Source organism: Vitis riparia, chromosome 12, assembly GCF_004353265.1.
Source record: "Vitis riparia cultivar Riparia Gloire de Montpellier isolate 1030 chromosome 12, EGFV_Vit.rip_1.0, whole genome shotgun sequence".
Classification (NCBI taxonomy): domain Eukaryota; kingdom Viridiplantae; phylum Streptophyta; class Magnoliopsida; order Vitales; family Vitaceae; genus Vitis; species Vitis riparia.
Window position 1 is genome coordinate 9395638 of NC_048442.1, and position 16952 is coordinate 9412589.

General features: G+C 33.4%; 2 protein-coding genes across 2 annotated transcripts; one reads left to right on the forward strand and one right to left on the reverse strand.

The window, feature by feature from the left end:
• Nucleotides 1-8654: 8654 nt before the first annotated feature.
• LOC117925949 (cationic peroxidase 2-like) lies at nucleotides 8655-9968 on the reverse strand. Its single transcript, XM_034845050.1, has 2 exons — nucleotides 9372-9968; nucleotides 8655-8783 (listed from the first exon to the last, which is right to left on the reverse strand). The coding sequence occupies exons 1-2, from the start codon at nucleotides 9966-9968 to the stop codon at nucleotides 8655-8657; spliced, it is 726 nt and encodes a 241-aa protein (XP_034700941.1).
• A 3566-nt stretch (nucleotides 9969-13534) lies between these two features.
• On the forward strand, nucleotides 13535-14964 carry LOC117927039 (peroxidase N1-like). Its single transcript, XM_034846407.1, has 3 exons — nucleotides 13535-14027; nucleotides 14118-14280; nucleotides 14390-14964. Exons 1-3 carry the CDS (start codon nucleotides 13641-13643, stop codon nucleotides 14812-14814), a joined length of 975 nt encoding a protein of 324 aa, XP_034702298.1. The 5' UTR covers nucleotides 13535-13640; the 3' UTR covers nucleotides 14815-14964.
• The last annotated feature ends 1988 nt before the right edge of the window (nucleotides 14965-16952 follow it).

Sequence of the window (16952 nt, forward strand, 5' to 3'; positions counted from 1 at the left end):
GTACAAGGGGGAAATTTGATTGCTGAAAAATTAGGTAGCTTGATGGTGCTAAGCTTTGATCATCTTAAATCTAGTGAAGAGGGTGGCCATTTGATTTGATTGAGGTATTTCCTATAGTTAGATTTCTTTAGTGTTCTCTTTTATTATCCTGGACCTGGTATATCTGACCTTATTATTCTTCTTAAATTGTGGTTTGATTCTATGCTCATCTGGTTCTTCCACAGTTGTCATGGAGGCAATGCCTATGAGGGGAAAGAGTGATTGCTTCATGGGTGACTGTGAAAGAACCAGCTATATTATATGTGATTACCTCAACAATGAACATAACATCATCAGGGTCTTGGATCTACCTCATTCTTTGTGAGTTTGTTACTTGTCCAGAAATTACCATAAATTTAGTGCAACCTTCACTTCTAAAATACTGGTCAGTTGAACTGGAAATAGGATGATTGTCATTATACCTTTAATCTCATTACTTTGTACCCTTACTCCTGCTCTATATTCATAACACACAACTAAGAAAACTATTAGTTAATGTACATGATCACTTTATAAGTCAAATAATGATCATTTGAATGCAATCATATAAAAAATAATCCTTTATTAGAATTTTTAACTTAACTGATAAAACAAATTTGTAAAATAATATATTATGGTAAAGAAACAATATTTATTTTGTGTCGATCATAAAGCTAATCTATCAACAACGATAAGCAGGAATTTACAACCAAAAGGTTGAGATTCTTACAGGTACTAAAACATGTATTCAAAATAAACTCATAGAAGGTGTGTTCCTAGTCCCAACCTGATGGCAACAAAGCGCCCAGACTATGGAACCAAGCTCACCTAAAAGGGTACTATGCCTAAGCTAAGTGACCTGTTTTAAAGTGTTGTAACTACCCTCAATAAAACCAACACTTTGTGCTAACTCTTGCATATGTGTTTACTTAAATGAAAATCACAAGATCAAGAAAGACTGGGCATGTAACCTTCGGGAAAAGCTGACCTCACAGTTGATGTATAAGCCCCAACACCAGAAGATAACTTAAGCCAATCAACTAGCCAAAGCTTGCTTGGTCTATATTTATTAGAATTATGATCGGTCTTGCCAAGCAACCAAGACCTTAAATGATCCCTATTGTAGGATCACCAACCTCTCCTAGAGATCAAGGTCATAATTTGACCACTTCCTCTGGCCAAGGAAGGGGATCCACACGCTTGCAACACTAAACACATCCTTCCCCAATCTCATCAATCATAGATCAAAGTACATTTCCTTAAGCAATACATACACATCAACGTGCAATTATCTAAAACAGTATGACAAAAGAAAAAAGCCCCACATGGGCACCATTCATCAAGGTAGTCTCTAAAAGCTAATGGAATACAAAAATGGCTCATCTTCATCTTAGTGGATTAAAAGCATGGTAGATACCGCCATCATCAAGGAGACTTCAATAAAGGAGTCATGGCAAGTACAAGAGGGTCATACTCTTTGCCCTCACTACTAGAAAGCTTAGCCCTATTTATATTGAAACTCGTGGCACAAAGTCACATCAACCTCACACCAGTAGGTGAGGTAGGAGGATTTGTATCACCATTTGATTCTTTTGACTACCAACTTGAAAGCCTCCCAAACTACTCTGATCATGGTGCCTACCCTGACCTGATCATTAAACATGGTAAGCTGACACTACTACAAAAAATTGATTTAAGGACGTTTTATTTCTTGATGTTTTTAAGAAGCGTCAATGATTTAAGAAAAAACGAGTTTACCTTGACGCTTATTAGTCATAGTTTAATATTGGCGCTTGAACGAAAGTATAAATGGCGCTTATATATAATTTTGATAACCTTGGGGCTTAAGAAAGTGTCATAGAATACATTTGACATAAATACGCAATCATGTCACTTCTTAGAAACGTCATTTCCTCTACTCCTATATAAAGCTCTCTTTCCTTTCCTTCTAACCCTTGCACCTCGATACCCCAGAAAAATGAGCACCTTACATCTTGAGCAACAAAAAACCTTGGGTGGGCAACCGTATTCATCGACCTTAAACCTGTGTTTTTTCCAGCCATCGCACTGACCTTCTTGAAAATGAAATCCTCAAATCTTTGTGATATAAGGTGATGAATTTCCAAACATCCAACTCCTATATTTCATTAGAATATTCTCCAAAAGGCAAGAATCCATCAACACTATTAGTCAATCCAGAGGTTTCAAATTCCTATACACAGTTTCTCTCTGAAAATTTCTAAAATAGTTTCTTTCTCTACAACCATGGCTTTGTATTCTCTTGTAGTTGCTTTGTTTGGTTAGGTGAGAAATGGAGGAGAGGGAAATGGAATTTAGCTTTTATCTTTTGTTTAGTGGATGAGCAGTTTTTTATTGTTTAATTGTTGCTCTGTTTGGTTTCTAAGAAAACTAAGAGGGACGAATGGAGTATTACCTCCATGAATTAATTTTTTAGCAAAGAAGGTTTACTAGTGCATGTATATGAGTTAAAACCACAATAAAAATGCACATGTACAGGTGAAAGCTGTTTGATTTAGGAAGGAATCGACTGGTGCATGTGGGCTCAACCTCCATTCACCTTAGGTAAGATTAATGTTCTATTTTTTCCCAAGGTTTTTCATTTACAAAACATAAACTTTTGACTCAATTAGATGATACATCAATGTTTATGGAGGATGAGGTAGAACTGAAAATAGTTGTTGTTGTACACATCATACTGATTCAGTGAATTTTGGATGAGACTTATCTTCCTTCATCTAATCTTTGCAATACTTAGGCTATTGCTTTTTGAGCTTGCTACCAGTTGTTTCATTCAAATTGATGCAGAGCAATATGACTTTTCAATTGTTGGTTCAATTTTAAAATATATATATATATATATATTAAAAGGTGCAACCCAATTTGTCATACAAACCATGCATATAACAAGGTTGGAAATCCATGAAGGCTCAGCTCTTGGGGAAATATCTAGTAGACTAATTATAATGCCAGGCAGGGGTTTCTGGTCTCTGTTTTCAATTGGAATGGTAGTATATGTGTCTCAGTTTATACTACATGTCCTATACAATTCCTCTTCCGGGGCTTGCCATCTCCAAGTTTATTGGTTACCTTTCTACCTCCAGAAGAAGATCTGAAGTGATTAACAAAAAAGGCAAAAAAAAAAAAAAAAAATTATGTTCAATTCACTTGACTTCTCTGTTTTATTGCTTCTATTCATGTAAATATCACTTGATTCTTTGATTTAAGGATAGATATAATCAATAGTGAAATGTTTTTTCTGTGGGCCAATCTCCAAGACTTGACCCACCTTAGCGAACACTTCTAGTTGTCATATAGGGCAAAAATGGATTCCCTTATATGTCCTTTGCACAGTTTTAAAAAACTGGGTGGATTGCCCATTGACCATTGTTTTTTTTTTTTCTCTCTCTCTCTCTCTCTCCTTATAAGATATTTTTTAGATGGATTTTGTTTGCAAGAGGCCTTGAGTCTTGGAGCAGAAACATTCTGAACTTTAGATTATTCTACCTTGTAGTCATGTTTACTTTTTTCATTCAAGTTGTGTGCTGAAGAAAGATGTTTATATGGAGTAATTCGGTTTTTAAAGAATGCTGGTGTAAATATTCAGTATCGAAAAGTATGTCCTCTGCAGCTCCAGTGGGCATCTTTAGACTAGAATTCTTTTTATTGATTATATTGAATTTAGTGAGAGCTTAAGGTTTGAGTATCCATAATGATAGTGCATTAGTCTTGTTAAATTAAATTTGTTTAATAGTTTGGAGAACATTCCCATTTGGTTTTTTTTTTTTACTATATATGAAGGGAACAAAATTGGAGTACTTTTCAAAGACTTGAAGCAGTGGGTTAAAGCTTTAAATATGTCATTTCTCTGTTTTATATGTTATATATGTTTGTGAGCATTTGTGTTTGGATTTTGTGCTGATAGGGAGGCTTTCCATTCTTAGTGATGGTTATGACTTGCAGGAAAAAAAAATTATTTCTTAGCTATATATTCAAATAATTATTTTAAACAAGTAATTACGATCTCTCTAAACAAGAAAATAGCAACTGACCTGTACTTAGATTTTGTGCTTATAGGTTTGTTTACTGCAGTGACTTGGTTTTCAATAATATGGGTAGCCATGTACTTAGATTTCTAAGTAAAACCTTCAAGTAAGCTTTCTTAGTCTTATCATAACAGAGAATTGAGACACTGAACATTGCTCACTATTTTCCTCATCACTGCAGCATTGTAGGCAACCCTTTGATCTATGCAGCATTGCATAATAAACTACCATGAATTATCTCATATTTTATTGATTTTAGAAGTTGAGTGTTCATAGTTTGTTGTCATTTGGAGCATGCCTGTTTTGCTTTTTTGGGTATCTTCAATAATGGGTTTTTGGTTTAACCCAATTCATAATAGTTTTACTAAATCTAAATTTTTATAGAATAATTTAATGGTTAGATTTAGTAAATTAAGTTAACAAATCTATTTAAAGTTAAAAGTAATTGAAAAAGTAATAAATTAGAAAGAAATCATTTTAAAAAAAAAATGGATGAATTGTTGTTGTCATTGTCCAAAATTCTTAAACCTTTTTTTATTTAAGAATAAAAAAAGTGGCTGCAACACATACTTTTTTGGTTTATTTTTTTGCTCATATTTGATGATGTTGCAGGGAAGTTCTCCAAGAAAAAAGGACTAGCAGTTTTTGGCAATGATGTGAAAGACACAAAAATTCATGCAAAAATATGGTACTTGCTACCCAACAAGCCACAAGTGAGTTCTTTGTTCAGTATTAGTGGTTGGCTATGGATGTGTGACCATCTATTCAGAATCTTTAATAGATTTATCTTTGTTAGACACCTTATTTATATGGGTAGATTTGCAAGCAAAGCTAAATACTTGGTGAATAATTTAGGCAATTTTATGAATCCAATATTAAGCTTCATCACCAAAGCTCATGGTTAATAAAATGCTTGTAGAAATGAAGGTGTTGAGTTTCTACTATAGTTATTTTGTTTCATTTTCCTTATTTGATTTAGAGTAGGAAGATTTTATTCATAAAAAATACATGACATAAAGACTAGAAGGAGTAGAGGCCATTTCTACACTTAGTATAAATTATATTAAATGCAAAATAATAATAAATTATAATAAATATAAATTGATAAATATAACTTTATATGTAGCAAAAAACATAAACAGCTTATTAAATATTAGCATAACTTTATATGAAGCAGAAAACATAAACAACTTATTAAATATTAAGTAATTATAAATCATAATGTAAGTTAATAAATATAAGAATTGAAGATCAAGTTCTACTATCTTTAAACTTAATATAACTTAAAAGTGGAATAACAACTTAGGTTGAGTTGAATTGAGGTTGTCATTGAACCTTTAATGGACTAATTGTTTTAATTTAGTTAATATTTGGTAAATATATATCTAATTTTCTCTTTGAATATTTTTTTATTTTTAAAAATAAAAAATAATAATTATATACAAAAAATAGAAACTTTTATTCCAAAATATCCATTCATTTCATATTTTTAATCATTTTTATATATATAAAAAAAAAAAAGTAGAAACTTTTCTAATCATGTGTAATTTGGTGCGTCTATTATAGTTGTGTTTAACATATTTTCTTAATATGCCTATAAAAAGGTAGAATACTAAAAACATCTTGCTTTAACCATTAATCTAATATATAAAAATAACTACTATTATAAAGAAAAATTATACAAGAAATAAAATGAATATCAACTAAATTTTATTTTTCCCATGCGACATGTCTTAGGTGGAAGATTTAAGGAAATGATAGGCATGAGGTCTCATGTTTTAATTTAGGCATAAAAAAAGTTACCTATAAAAAAAAATTTAGGCAGATATTCAAATTTAAAAATTTACTGAATATTATTAAGTGAATATATTTAGTTTTTAAGTAGATATTTAAACTTTTGAACATAAATTCCCAATTAATATTAGATGGTATCACGTGATCATCACAATGGAATTGTAGTTGTAATATTTGTGGTTTTACATAGTCATTTTAGAATTTTATTTTTTATAATAGCTTATTTGATTTTAACAGGGTGGCTATCCAACAAAAAGAACAAGAAGAAGAAGAAGAAGAATTACTTCAGCTATCACTAAAGTAATTATTTCCTTGAGAGAATTAGCACAAAATAAAAAATAAAAAAATAAATCATCTTGAAATGTGATATTAGTTGAATGAGTTATAAAACAAAATGCTAATAGGATTGTATAAATTGAAATGATATTTGAGTACTCATATTTTTTAAGAAAAATTGTGTTTTGGACCTAGTTGGACTAAAAAAATTAAGCTTTGGTTCATATAAGTTCATTATTTAAACCCAAGATTGAGAGGAAATGTGAAAATTAAGAAGAATGATATGAAATTTTTATTTTTTCAAAAATGACTTTTATTGACTATGAAAAAAATAGAAAAACATTAATTTAAATTTTATTTCTTTTGCAAACCTCAATAAAATTTAATATAATTTAGTGATTTGGAAAAAAATACACCATTTTCAAAAAAAATAAAAATAAATTATTATTATTATTATTATTTAAAAATCAAACATCTTAGAAAATACATATTTTTAAAATTGTGTATATAAAAAATGACTGATAATATGTCAAATTTATTTTTTTTTAAATGATATATTTTTATAATATATTTTTTAAAAATTTAGTTTTCTAAAAATAATAAATTTTTAGAATAATTATTAAAAAAAATTAAAATAAAAAAGTTTCTCATACATTATGGTAGAAAATAGTTTTGAATGATATATTGGTCTCTTCATATTTTATATCATTCTCATCAATTAAGCAATTTTTATGAGTCAAATCTTAAATTTTTGGACCCAACTGGTCCAAAAGAAAATTGTCCCCATTTTTATGGTGACATTTTAGATAACATTGACTTTTATGGTGACTCTCACTGCAATATTATAAATAGGGTATCATAGCTTCAAAAGAAATAAATAAATATCTAATAAATATGATGATTTATGAGAGAAGGACCAATCCTTTTGTTAACTTTCCTCATGTTCTCCCCTCTTACATATTTGCCTTTTCTATGTCTTTCGGTCTTGATACCTTAATGCCTTCACACAAATTTTGTAGTTTTTTCTCTTAGCTTGGGAAGGTATTTTTATTTATATTTTCATTAACTTAATCTACTTTGTTGATTTGATAATGTAGAACCATCTGCTGAAGTTACTTCAAGTTGCATGCATATAAGAATGCATATATTGATTTAAATCCAATCATAGTTTCTTCTTTTGTTCAAATTTATTGTGATTGGCTTGCTACAAGAAGAAACAATGTAGTATATTATGCCTATAAGAGGAAAATCAAAATGACCCGGTCAAACTCATTACAACTTTTAATTGTCTTAAACAAATTATGGAAACTAATTACAACTTTATAATAAGCTTTTAATGCATACAACTTATTCACTTTACTTAAGTGGTGTTTGTTTTTTAGTTGAATAGAAAAAAAATCAAAATATTTGATTTTTTTTATTCAGATAAAAATAACTTATTGACATCAACCAATATAATTAAATTAAACTTATTGATGACAAGTTCACTTTAGTTATATTGGTTAATATCAACAAGTTACTTTTAGTTAAATAGAAAAAATCAAATATTTTGGCTTTTTCTATTTAGCCAAAAATCAAACACCATCTTAGTGTCTATGAGTTTATTAAACATTTAATTTAACTATTAACTTATACTAAAGATGTAATATGTTCCCGTAAAAATATACTTTATTTCTTCTATTTTGTTGAATAAAAAATCAAAAAAAAATTTAAATTAAATTTGAAGTACATTTTTTCCTTATTTTGGAAAAATCATAATATGTTAGTTGGAAGTATAGTTCAAGTATTTTGGTGATGGAATAGGAATTTATTTATTTAGTTTCAACTCATTGGTCTCCTTAATGAAATATTTTTTTATGTCTAGTTTTACTTTAATCAATTATTTATGGGGTCTTTTATGAAGTAATTAATGCTCTACAGAGTTGACAATGGAGAGCTTTTTATCTACATTAGAATAATTTGTTGTATTTTTTTTAAAAACACTTCATAACATAATTTTTTTTTCTTATAATGAATGGAAAGAAACATGATCCATGTATGAAGAGGGGAGATTCATGTAAGCAAACTTGAATAACCTAAATTAATTTTGTGAAGGCTGTAATTTCATTTATACTTACTAGTTATTGTGTGTATGCATAATTTAGAGATTGTTTATTCTTCTTGTCTTTATTTACATATTGCAAAGGAAACTTGTTTACTAAAAGAAGATAAATCATTGTATTAAAGAAGGCGAGACCGAAAACCATGAAGATTACATCAATGAACTCATTAGGACGTTGATTTATGTTTTCAAAGATTATGGTTTTGTAGTCTTGGTACCAATGTTTGTTCTTATGTTAGAATTAGAAATTCTTGTTGAAATATTTTGATATATTTAACAAGTTTATGTGTAATTAATATACATAAATAGTTACATTAATTGTTTAAACTAGGTTAATGTATATCAATATTTAGAGATATTTTATGCGAATTTCAGAGTGTTTTATATTCCATTCTCATCAGTTAATTAATTGCAGTACACACTCTACGAATTTCACCCTCAGTCCTAGTCTTCACCCCAATGTTACTCATCTTCACCATGGACCACCCAAACTCCATGTTGAAGTTCAGCTCCCCTCTCAGCCCCAAGAACTGTTGTACATAATGTCACAGGATGTTTCAAATGAGCCTCCTCATGGGTTTATATAAAGCCCAGGAAGCTTCTGGAGCCATCTACACTAAGCCATTGGAGGGAAGAGTGTGGAAGGTGCTAGAGATGCTTAGAGATATCCACACATCTCTATACTATGGTGGAAGGCATGAGAGGAGTCCAAGGCTTTCTAGAGAATTCTAGAGATCTCTTGTACATAGGGTTATACATAGAATTGTGTAGGGTATTCTAGAATCTTCTTGATTTGTAAGGAACCCTCCAAGGTTCCAGAGAGTTCCATTGGTGCCTATAAATAGGTGAGGGCCTCATTTGGCCAAGGTACCACCCAAATCACTTCCTAACCAAGTAAGTGAGTTCCTAAAGCACTTGTAAAGGCTTCCTTGAGAAATAAAACTTCCATTCCTTAAGAGTTGCCTACTACGCCTTTTTAAGCTTTCAAGTCGTGAGCATCTTAACCTAACAAGCTAAGTGTTGGGAGTAAGGCTGACTTAGTAAGATCAAAGGTCTTGACTTGTCTAAGTGCCGCACGAGCTTAGGAAACGACTAAGTCCGTGATAATAAGCTCTTGCGAAAGCATTTGTCCGCAACTTCTGATCCGACTCTAGTATTTCGCGTCCATTCCTCAAGTTTGTAAAGAAAGATCCGTCGAATCTGTCGGAGCTACTTGTGTCTAGTGCAATACACTTACTCCCATCACGGTTTTCTAGACACATCTTTTGTAGTTGAGAAACGAATGCGGTGTCCATGGAAGGGTTAACACCATTTGTTGATGTATTGCTGAAGTTGTATAATCTGTATCTGAAGAACTGGCAAGAGACCACCCCAGGGCAGACGTCTTCAATCTGGGATTTAGCATCATCAATAGCATCATATCCTTTTAAAAGCCTATTTGGTATGGTTGTTTTCTTGGTGGACATTCCATTGATAAGGATAGAAGCATCATAGCCCCTGACAAAACAGTCATGAAAGTGCATGCGAAGCAGGCCTGAGGCAATGGCTGGATCAGATTGAAAATAAGCTGCAACAGTTAGTTGAACAATGAATTCAGCTTGAGGGCATGAAGCTGAATAGAAACCAACCCTTGTGCCTTGGCCATGCACCAATGCAAAGGCTTTGGCAAGCAAGAGAAACACAAACATGGATGATCTCTTGAAGAAGGCTGCCATGGTCTAGGGTAGTGAGTGGAGTGATTTACATAGTGGGAGCGAAAGTTCCGAGTATTTATAGTGTGAGGGAGGTCAAAATTGGAGAATGAAGTAAGCAGAGACGACTAAAAACTAAGATATGGAGAAGGGATATGTAGAGAAATTGAAAGTTGTGGATGATGAGTTGGGATGCAATCTATGTGGCCATGGTTACAACACAACCCTCTAATGACTTGGTGTGCACTGGGCATTGAAGTAGTTCATCATGGTACTATGTTTCATCTAAATCAGCACAAGTACACACAAGACCTCTTAATTGGCACTGCCCTGTTAGACTCCAAGCCTGCTACTACTCTGGGATTGCTAGGACAAATGTTGTCTCATCTTGATGGTGAACCTTTCTCGGATGCCACCTTATATCGAAGCACAGTTAATACACTTCAATACCTTACATTTACCAAACCAGACATTTCATTTGTCGTTAATAAAGCTTGTCAGTTCATGGCTACACCCACCACTACTCATTGGCTTGCTGTAAAACTAATTTTGCGATATCTCAAGGGTACTTTATCCTATGACATTCAGATGCAGCAATCCACCTTGTTGGATATTCATTGATATACTAATATCGATTAGGCATCTTGTCCAGATGACAGAAGCAGCACCAGTGGCTATGACATATTCCATGGTCCGAATTTAGTGTCATGGTCCTCCAACGAACAAAGGGTTGTGTCTCGCAGTAGTGTAGAATCCGAGTATCGTGCTCTTGCATCTACTGCTTCAAAGATTATTTGGATTCAATCTATTTTACAAGAAATTTGTCTCTCTTCCTCGTCTCCACCTCTACTTTGGTATGATAATAAAAGTGCAACTCACTTAGCTGCTAATCCAATGTTCCATGCTAGGACCAAACACATTGAGCTGGATTTTCACTTTATATGGGATCGAGTTCTTGGTAAACAACTCATCATTTAGTATATTCCTTCATTCGAACAGTTTGCTGATATTTTCACTAAACATATTTCAAGCTCCTAGTTCCTTAGTTTCAAAACGAAGCTTTTTGTTGTTCCTTCACTTATGAGCTTGTAGGGGGATGAGAGAGAGGACTTAGTTGATCAACAAGAAGAAGACCCAAGCCATAAGAAGCTAACTACTTGGTATCAACTACTACGATCCAAAATCAGCGGTAACAAACCAAAGTATGTTAAGAACGTCTTCAGGTAGGAAGTTAGTCAATTAGGTTGTTGTCAAAATAAATATAAAAACGCTAGTGTACAAGTACTTGAGATCCTTTTTCTAATACGACTTTCTACAAACCAGTTTCTAAAACTCACAAACCCTAACTTATTTTATGACAATAATTTTTATTACTATTAACAATTGTAGTTTGTCCATCACCTTCTCACAAGTTTGTTTGCGCTAGATGGGGGAGTTTGACATTGCAACTAGTACAGAGAAAAGCTTTCATTGGAAATTAATTTTTAATTTATTATAATTATTCTATGTGTGAAAGTGGCTATTGTGGTCTCCCTTATCCTTCAAATGAGTTGATGCGCATTGCTGGGGGTTGAAGCTTCCTCATAAAGTCACATTGGTCTCTTCTCCACTATTTACAAGTCCCATTAATAGAAAAGTTGTCAGCACAAATTTGTAATAAGATTTTAGAAACTAAATCTCAAATAAATTACTTTATGTAAATTAATTTAATTTTTTTATTTAAAATGTAATATAACATTTTTAATAAAATTGTTTTAATTTTTAAAATAAATAAATATAAATATATTAAAGAAATTTAAACTTATTTTTTTAAAAAAATCATAAATATTATCTTTAATTATATTTATATCACTTATATTAATAAAATAAATTTAATATGTGTATTTTTCTTTATTTTATCATTTTTTAAAGTTTTTTTAAACATTTTCATGAATTTTGAACCATTTTTGTTTGATCAATATTTTTGTCAAAATATCCATCAATATTTATCCGATACTTTCAATATATTCATAAAATCCAAGTACTGATATATCCGTATTACGGATATTTCAAACCTTGATTCCAACTGAGAAAATAATATTAATAATACAAATTATAGGCTAGAGAGAAGGTCCCACGACCAAAAAAATTAAAAATTAAAAATTTTAAATATAGGTGGACAAAGTTTAATATGATTCAAATTTGATACTTTTTCATGGTTTTGAATTAACTATAATCGTATTTGGATTAAATTCATATTAATTTATTTAACTCATTTAAGAAATTCGTTACTTTTTAAGTCAAATACCAACATGGGGAATTGACCTATTTAATAATGATGTTAATTAACTTGATTATAATTTCCATCGATTTAACTCATATTTGATTTATTTAATTCAAAATTTTATTTTAAATAGGTTAGTAAATTGAATCATAAACATGCTTTAGAAAATTAATTATATAAAATTAAAGAAGATCGAACTCGGTTTAACCATTGAATAAAATCTAATAATTGAATAGATTAAATAAATTAAATAAAGCGTTATTTAATAATTAGCCTCGCTTTTCTACAATGGCGCACCATCGCCTCGCTTTTCTATAAGGGCAAATAGTTGGTGACTATTTGTCTCGTACAAGGAAAAGTGGGAGGGGCCTTTATTTTGAGATATACATTGAGATTGGGACGTCCACATTCCATAGTGGAAGACCTGTTGACCAAGCAGACAATTGTGAGGAAATTTCTTGGATGCCACCACTTGCGAACCAATTTAAAAAATTATCCTTTAATTTCTCTAAGCCTTCATTTGTCATAATTCCCAAAATCATATTTGAAAAAAAGGAAGTAGTATATTATTGGTCGTTAACCATTTTGTTATTTGATTCTTAAGGGCCCATTAAATCCTACTTATTATTATATTTTAATCTTAATTAATTATAGAATTCGAGGAAAAATAAAATTTAAGAGTCGGGGATCAATTGAAGTATCCAATTCACGAAATTAAAAAAAAAAACAAAAATATTAAAGAAAATGATTTTTATATATATATATTTAAGTATACCATAAAAAATATTTAAAAAATCAAATATATTTAAAATTATTTAGAAATTTATATATTTTAAAATTATTTAATCTTTATATCAAATTAAAATAAGTTTAATAAATTTGAAATAATATATAAAAATAATATAATGATTTAAATTTTTTTTTTATTTTTTTTCAATTTTCTTCTTTATTTGCTTTTCCTTAAATTTTTCAGGAACCAAATATAATCTTAAGAAAATAAAAAAAATCAAAACATAAATTGCACGTCAAATTATCATTATTTTTCTAATTAAAAAAGGGAAATTGCATGCTTGTATTTACTAATTTCTCACAATAAGTTTTGTTGAGAATAAAATTATATGTTTTTTTTTCTTATGTATTTGAAAATAATATACTTTCTTATGCTGATACCATATATTTCTCACAAGAAATGCCCTCCACCTCTAATATTCCCTCATCATGGTCCTAGTAGCCGCCTTTGTTTACTTCTTTCCGCGTTTTGACTTCAGTCTTTTGCCTATATATACTTGCATGCCTTCAGGCTTCACCTCCCACAGCACCACAATAACCTAATTCCATAACACTCTACTCGCATATCTATTGCTTCTATATACCGAACCCTAAGCCTGCTTCTCTTCTTTATTACCTTGATTACATATCATTTTGTCATCATAATGGAAACTCCCACATTGTTGTCTCTCCTGCTAATAGCCATGGCTGCTCCATTGGTGCAAGGCCAAGGCACTAGGGTTGGCTTCTATTCCCGTACATGTCCTCAAGCTGAATCCATTGTTCAGAAAACTGTCAATTCCCATTTCCAGTCCAATCCAGCCATTGCCCCTGGCTTGCTTCGCATGCACTTCCATGATTGCTTTGTCAGGGGCTGTGATGCTTCTATCCTTATCAATGGAACTTCCACCGAGAAAACAACCATACCAAACAGTCCGTTAAAAGGATATGATGTTATTGATGATGCCAAGACCCAGATCGAAGCTGCTTGCCCTGGAGTGGTCTCTTGCGCTGATATTCTTGCCCTCGCTGCCCGGGACTCGGTGGTTCTGGTAACTTTCACGTTGCATTCAATATACGCTTTTGCAATATTTTGATATCCTTCCGATACTTAATTGTGTTATAATTCACTATATATGCAGACTAAAGGACTCACGTGGAAAGTGCCTACGGGACGTAGAGATGGGCGAGTTTCATTGGCATCTGATGTTAACAATTTGCCTGGCCCTCGCGACTCTGTTGAAGTCCAAAAGAAAAAGTTTGCTGACAAGGGTCTCAACGATCAAGATCTGGTTACTCTTGTTGGTAAGAATAGATATTGGAACCATAATGAATGAAAGTAAGAATCAGTAACCTTGCTTAATTGGAAACTTAACTAAAGTGGTTGTTTGTTTGTGTGACTATATATAAATAGGAGGACACACCATTGGAACTGCAGCATGCCAAACCTTCAGATATAGACTATACAATTTCAGTACCACGACTACAAATGGTGCTGACCCTTCCATGGATGCCACATTCGTAACTCAGCTACAAGCCCTCTGTCCGGCTAATGGAGATGCGAGCAGACGGGTTGCACTGGACACTGGTAGCTCAAACACATTTGACGCATCTTTCTTTACAAACTTGAAGAATGGACGTGGAGTGCTGGAATCTGATCAGAGGTTATGGACGGATGCTTCCACCAAAACTTTTGTTCAGCGCTTCCTGGGGGTTAGAGGGTTGAGTGGGTTGAATTTCAACGTCGAGTTTGGAAAGTCCATGGTGAAGATGAGCAACGTTGGGGTGAAGACTGGGACAGAGGGTGAAATTCGCAAAGTGTGCTCGTCAATCAATTGATCATGTACCCTTTGATTATCAATTTACCTAAGTGAAGTAAAGAACCGTTACTATTCCGTAACTTCTCACTTGCACCGTGAATCTGTGATAATGATTAAGCTTATACCCAAAAGCAAAGTGTGAATGGAAATATTGATGCATGGTTGAATATATGGTTGTCTTTTGAATATAGATGCCCCCTTTTTATTTATTGATTGATAAGTGGATAAGGTTGGCACTGCCATATTGGTCCCCTTTGCATTGTCAGGTTGACCCCCCAATTTCAATCGGTGGAAATTGTCCTAGTTTGATATATCGGACGTGATCCACCTTATATAATTATCTTAATTATTTAAATTAATTCATGATTTTATAAAATTATTAAGTGATCAAATTCCATAAAAAGTGAAAGTTGTTTCTAGGCTTGTTTTTCGAAATAGAGAGTATTTATAAAGGAAAAACAAAATAGAAATTGTTCCTCTCTAAAGTTGCCCATTGAGAATGTAGGGAGAAAATAGTTGACGATAGAGAAAAAAACAAAGAGCATGTTTAGGGGTGTTGTAGGGGGCATATCCCACGTGTTGACCCACAAGTGCTTCCACACGTTTGTCCACGTGGCGTCGTTCAGTTGAGCCACGTGTCACTTCTTTTCATCACTACCCGGACGACCTTCGAGGCATCTGGGAACATCCTATCCAGATCATTTGCACCAATGAGCGGCCTATACTCTCCTGATAGCCTCAAGTCTTCTCTGATATATGAGACTATGGCTAACTGACACCAAATTGATTGATAGGACTCTTCCCATCCTCACATCTACTTTAGTAGGTAGGCATGCTCAATTTCACGTCATCAATAAGGTTGAAGGGACGACAAACTGTGTCATGACGTGTTGTCTGACACAACCCCCAACCACTTTGCAAACGTGATGATTGCCCTGTCACCGTTGTGCAATCATCACCACAAGGGCAAGATCAGCATTGCGGAACCTGGCTTCTCATCTAAACATTATAAAAACCCTATTGAAAATAAAGAAAAGAGGATGGTGAGTTCTTTGAATCGATCTCTCTCTCGCTCAAGGTCTCTAGGCTGACTTGAGCTTCTGAGGGTGTGTCCGGACAACCCATCTGAACATTTTTGTGTAGGAAAGCAAGACGTCCAGATTCCATCATCTGAACAGGAGCTTTCATTGACACATCTAAGGGAGGAATCCATCATCAGTTGACCAGGTATCAACATTGGCGCCGTCTATGGGAACGAAATACAAATGTCAACACCTTCTAGAAGCCGACCATCGGCCATGGGTAGCGAAAACTACTTCAACTGGCGCAAGAGTATGGAAAGACACTAGCGTGAGAGCGAGAGACATAAGCAAGCCTTGCTCCAGGAAACAAGGAGACTCAAGGAAGATAACGAAATGTTTCGTATTCAGGTATCCTCATCAGCTCCCCCTCGTAGTCCATAACCTAGAAGTCAGCGCGCTAACTCCAGGCAAAAAAGTGGAGGCGACGTATCCTAGAAATACAAATTTCCTCCATACTGAATAAGAAAGGCAGCCTGAACAAAGATCCTCGCTAGCCTGCCACATGCAGTAGGATGAGAGCTCTGACTCCACTCGCGTCTCATTTTTTATGAGACGCGATAGGAAGTCTCAACTGTCGGATGCAATGCGCGCAAGGCTAGGGCCTCAGATGCCTGGCATGGGGCGGAAGTCGCATATAGCGACGACCTAAGAGGCATGTCCTGACCCCTTAGTTGCACTAGTCGTAATCGACTGGCCCACTCACCCGCTAGTATAACAACCAGTGGGGGATCTGGTCAGTAGGGGTCCCCTCGGCTTTATTAGTTGGCGACTGGATGACATGTCATCCACACCTTTCAGCCCTGATATCATCAACTATGAGCCCCTAAGAGGGTTCATGGTTCCAAAATTCTCTACATATGATGGAACTAGCGATCCGTTTGACCATATCATGCACTACAGGAAACTCATGACCCTTGACATAGGAAATAACGCGCTACTATGCAAGGTCTTTCCAACCAGCCTCTAAGGTCAGACTCTTTCATGGTTCCACCACCTTTCGACGAACTCCGTGAATAACTTCCAGGATATGTCGGAGGCCTTTGTGGGACAATACCTGTGCTTAGCAAAGCATAAT